We start from the raw sequence: 3441 nt of genomic DNA, 5'->3' as shown, positions 1-3441 counted from the left end.
TTTTAATAAAAAATTCAATCTAATCAAGTTCCCACTGTGTCACTTTTCTGCTTACCATTTAGGTCTTTCCCAATTGACCCATAAATATGAGGTTGCAAAGAATTAAGTGCATCTAAAGCACTATGCACGATGCTTGATGCAACACAGTCATTAAACAAATATTATTTCCTTTCCCTTTTCTCTTTCTTGTATCATGGAGAGTTCTAGACTATGAAATGGACAGATACATGATGGAATTTTGGGGAGAAATAAGAGGAAGAAGAGAAAGAAGTAGAAAAATTGGTCTAGAGGTCAAAGACCTGGAGGAGAAAGTGAGAGTACACCTTATCCGTGCCTTACCTTACACATCTTCTCCCTTTTCCATTCAGTGAGCTACTTAGGAAGAAGTAGACCTATTCCTTTTTCTAGTGAGGGATTAATCCCAACTGACTGACTTCATGCTACCACCTAAGTATGTATATCAACAACGAAGTGATTTCAAAAAATGGTGCACTGTGAAAACCAGCCTATGAAACATAGGTTAAATAAAATTAAATTTAAAATGGATATTAGCCATCAATGTTCCTCTAATCTCTACTTTGACTAAAAAGTCTGCTGTTCGTTTCTGCTTAAACATCATTTTTAACACATTTACATTAAAAATCATTAAATTTTAATCCAAAGGATAGTTTTATCCGGTACAACCAGTATTTTATTTTAAGGACATATCTGTGATACCAACCTTGGTTTCTGTGATTTTCTTTTGGATCGCATCCATCGTGTAGGGCGTCTCCTTCCACGACTCCAGCTTGGCTCTGGCCTGCCCCAGCACCCGCTCGGCTTCTTCTTTAGCTTCCAGCCATTGTGTGGAATCCTTTAACATTTCATTCAACTGTTGCCTCCGGCTCTGAAGGTGTTCCTGGACTTCATCCCACTGATTCTGAATTCTTTCAACTGGAATAAAAAGCAAAAAAAATTGAATATATAGGAGTAAATACTAGTCTGTAGAAGACATCTGAATTTTAACACTCAAAGATTATCCCACTCTTTATATTACTCATTTAAAGCACTGTTCATTGTGTTACAACTAGGATAATGGAAAATAGAATTCCTTACTTTTTCCAATGGCAAACATGAGGTTAAGTTATCTTCCTGAAGGCGACCTAGAAGATCAGTAGTGTACATAGATATTCAACTCTGTCTATTCTCAATCCGCAGAGCCAAATATGAAGAATCATTTAGAAAGGTACTATAGCAGAATGCCTGAAATCGCCTTGCCCTTACCACTTCAGTGCCCAACAACCTGGCTTCTGACACCATCATTGGAAATTCATTCCTTAAAGGCTTTGTGGTGCCACAAAGGATTTGTTTTGCCATCTACCTGGCCGGCTAGATATACCAGGGAATTGATGGTTCCCGTCACCCCACTTCCCAAGAGCAGCCTGTAACCAAGAACTAAGGGTATGCATTGGGGTATGAATATTTTAGCCCCATTCATACCAGGGTACATAACTGGGGAGCATGTGTTTTACAAGGGTTCCAGAGTTTTCCTAATGGGATAAAGCTCCAGTGCCCCACAGAAGGAACCTGCTGGATAATGCACCATCCTTTATTGACTGCCCTACCTGCCTTACTTGCTCACTCCCCACTGCTGTTTCCCTCAACTCCCAAATCAACCACATGCTCTCAAAACCTTTTCCTAGGGTCTTCTTCTGCGGCAACCCAAGAGCAGATGGGCATCCTGGAAATGTCCTGTAACAATATCTAAGAATTCATGCTGGTTATATTTTCTAAGTAAGGCAGGCTTATCTTGAGGCAATTTTTTTGGTATCATTGTGTGTCAAAGATGGAGATGCCCTATAAATTCTGCTCTAAAGTACTTTATTTTAATATATGAAAAATAAACATACTGCATTGTCTTTTTCTTCTAAGGACCACATTATCTTTTCTTTAAGCTGATTTCATAAAATAGAAATAATGTCCCAGAAAATAAGTAATAAAACCACTATCAGCTTTATCCCTTGAGCAAAACCTGGCAGATATTGTAGATGTTTCCTGAAGTCTCCATGAATACCATATAGACGTGGCTACTAATTTCTCTCATATAGAATTCCTTCCCACTTGTCACATATTCCCACTGCAAAGCTCTATCCTCTATCATTTTTTGCCTACATGTCTGCAACAGAGTCTACAGCCCTACTGCCTCAAGCCTCTGTTTTGTAACACAGCTTCCACACTATAGAGAGGGTAATAACTAATATAAATCTGATCACCCCAATCCCTCATTTAAACCCTTCAGCGTCTCCCAACTGTCCTCTGAAATATCTTAGCTTGACATACATACTTCTCTGTGGTCTGGCCTGGATAATCTGAGAGGCCTATTTAGAAAAGAACAATTACAACATAATCAGGGGGTAGGAAAATCACCAAAGATGATACAGGAGATTGGACCTTGTGGCAGTGGCGCTGTTTACTGTATCTGGGACCAAGAAATCAGGGGAGGGAGAAGTGTCCAGAAGCTGAGAATCATGAGGAGAAACCACCTTGAGAAGCACAGTGATCTTTTGTCACGGGACACTGTCAGCCCAAGACAACTTCTCCAGAAGGAACTAGGAGAAAAAATATCCTTATCTCACTTTGCGCTCTCTCTTCACTTTCCTAACAGGTGTCCCGAGTGGGTAAACCTACTGGAAGCCAGAGAGCATGGGAGCCCAATGATGACACAGAGCAGCCCCTAAGAGTAGAGACCAAAGTAGAGAAGGGCAAGGGGGGCCATGGATAGACAGAGAAAATATACACGGCACAGTACTGTAAAACTGGGCTTCATGATGTTAAGTTCAGGCCTTCTTTATTAACCCTGTTGTTGGCTCCATTAAGTTAGGAGCTAAAGAAGTGCTTCAGATTTTCTGTAAATAAGCATCAGAACTAGACAGAACCTCCAAGACTAGTGATTGTGACATGAAATCAAGAATCTGGTACCTAGAATAGGTAAAACCAAGTAAGTGGCACTCATTCTAAATGACTGTTTTTATTGGTTTTGTTTCTGTTTGGGTGTTTCCTAGGCACTGCAAATCCAGTCAACATATTATATTCTATCTTTAGTTACTATGTAAAACCTCTGTTGTTTTTTTTTTATGTTTTATTTATNCTATTTAATCTTTTGTTCAAAAACTTAATAGGATAAATATTATAAGAAAGCTATTGAAAATAGAAATAAATACGTCTTAACATGTTCTGAAATAGTTCTCCATCAATCAGAGAAATAACTGATATTCCCATTATAAACCATTTATTCAACTTATCATAGCAGGCTACTTTATTATGCATGGTTGGCACCTTTTTTTCTTAGCCTATTTTTACATACTATATGTATTTGAAAATAATAAAATTGGCTTTCCTTAAAAAGTCTGATTCCAATTTGCTTTTGCATTAATCAGCCTTGATTAGTGACATTTATTATGC

The 3441-nt window shown here is 38.5% G+C and overlaps 1 protein-coding gene across 1 annotated transcript in view; it reads right to left on the bottom strand.

Moving 5' to 3' along the window:
* Positions 1-3441, bottom strand: part of DMD (dystrophin) — a 637032-nt gene that overhangs the window by 548893 nt on the left and 84698 nt on the right. The window contains exon 3 of the mRNA XM_077745468.1: positions 722-933. Within this exon, the coding sequence (XP_077601594.1) occupies positions 722-933 (212 nt within the window). The remainder of the gene's footprint in view (positions 1-721; positions 934-3441) is intronic.

This window comes from Crocuta crocuta, unplaced genomic scaffold, assembly GCF_008692635.1.
Source record: "Crocuta crocuta isolate KB4526 unplaced genomic scaffold, BGI_CrCroc_1.0 scaffold598, whole genome shotgun sequence".
Taxonomy (NCBI): Eukaryota; Metazoa; Chordata; class Mammalia; order Carnivora; family Hyaenidae; genus Crocuta; species Crocuta crocuta.
Note: the sequence above shows the minus strand (reverse complement) of the source record. Positions and strands in the feature narration are given on the sequence as shown.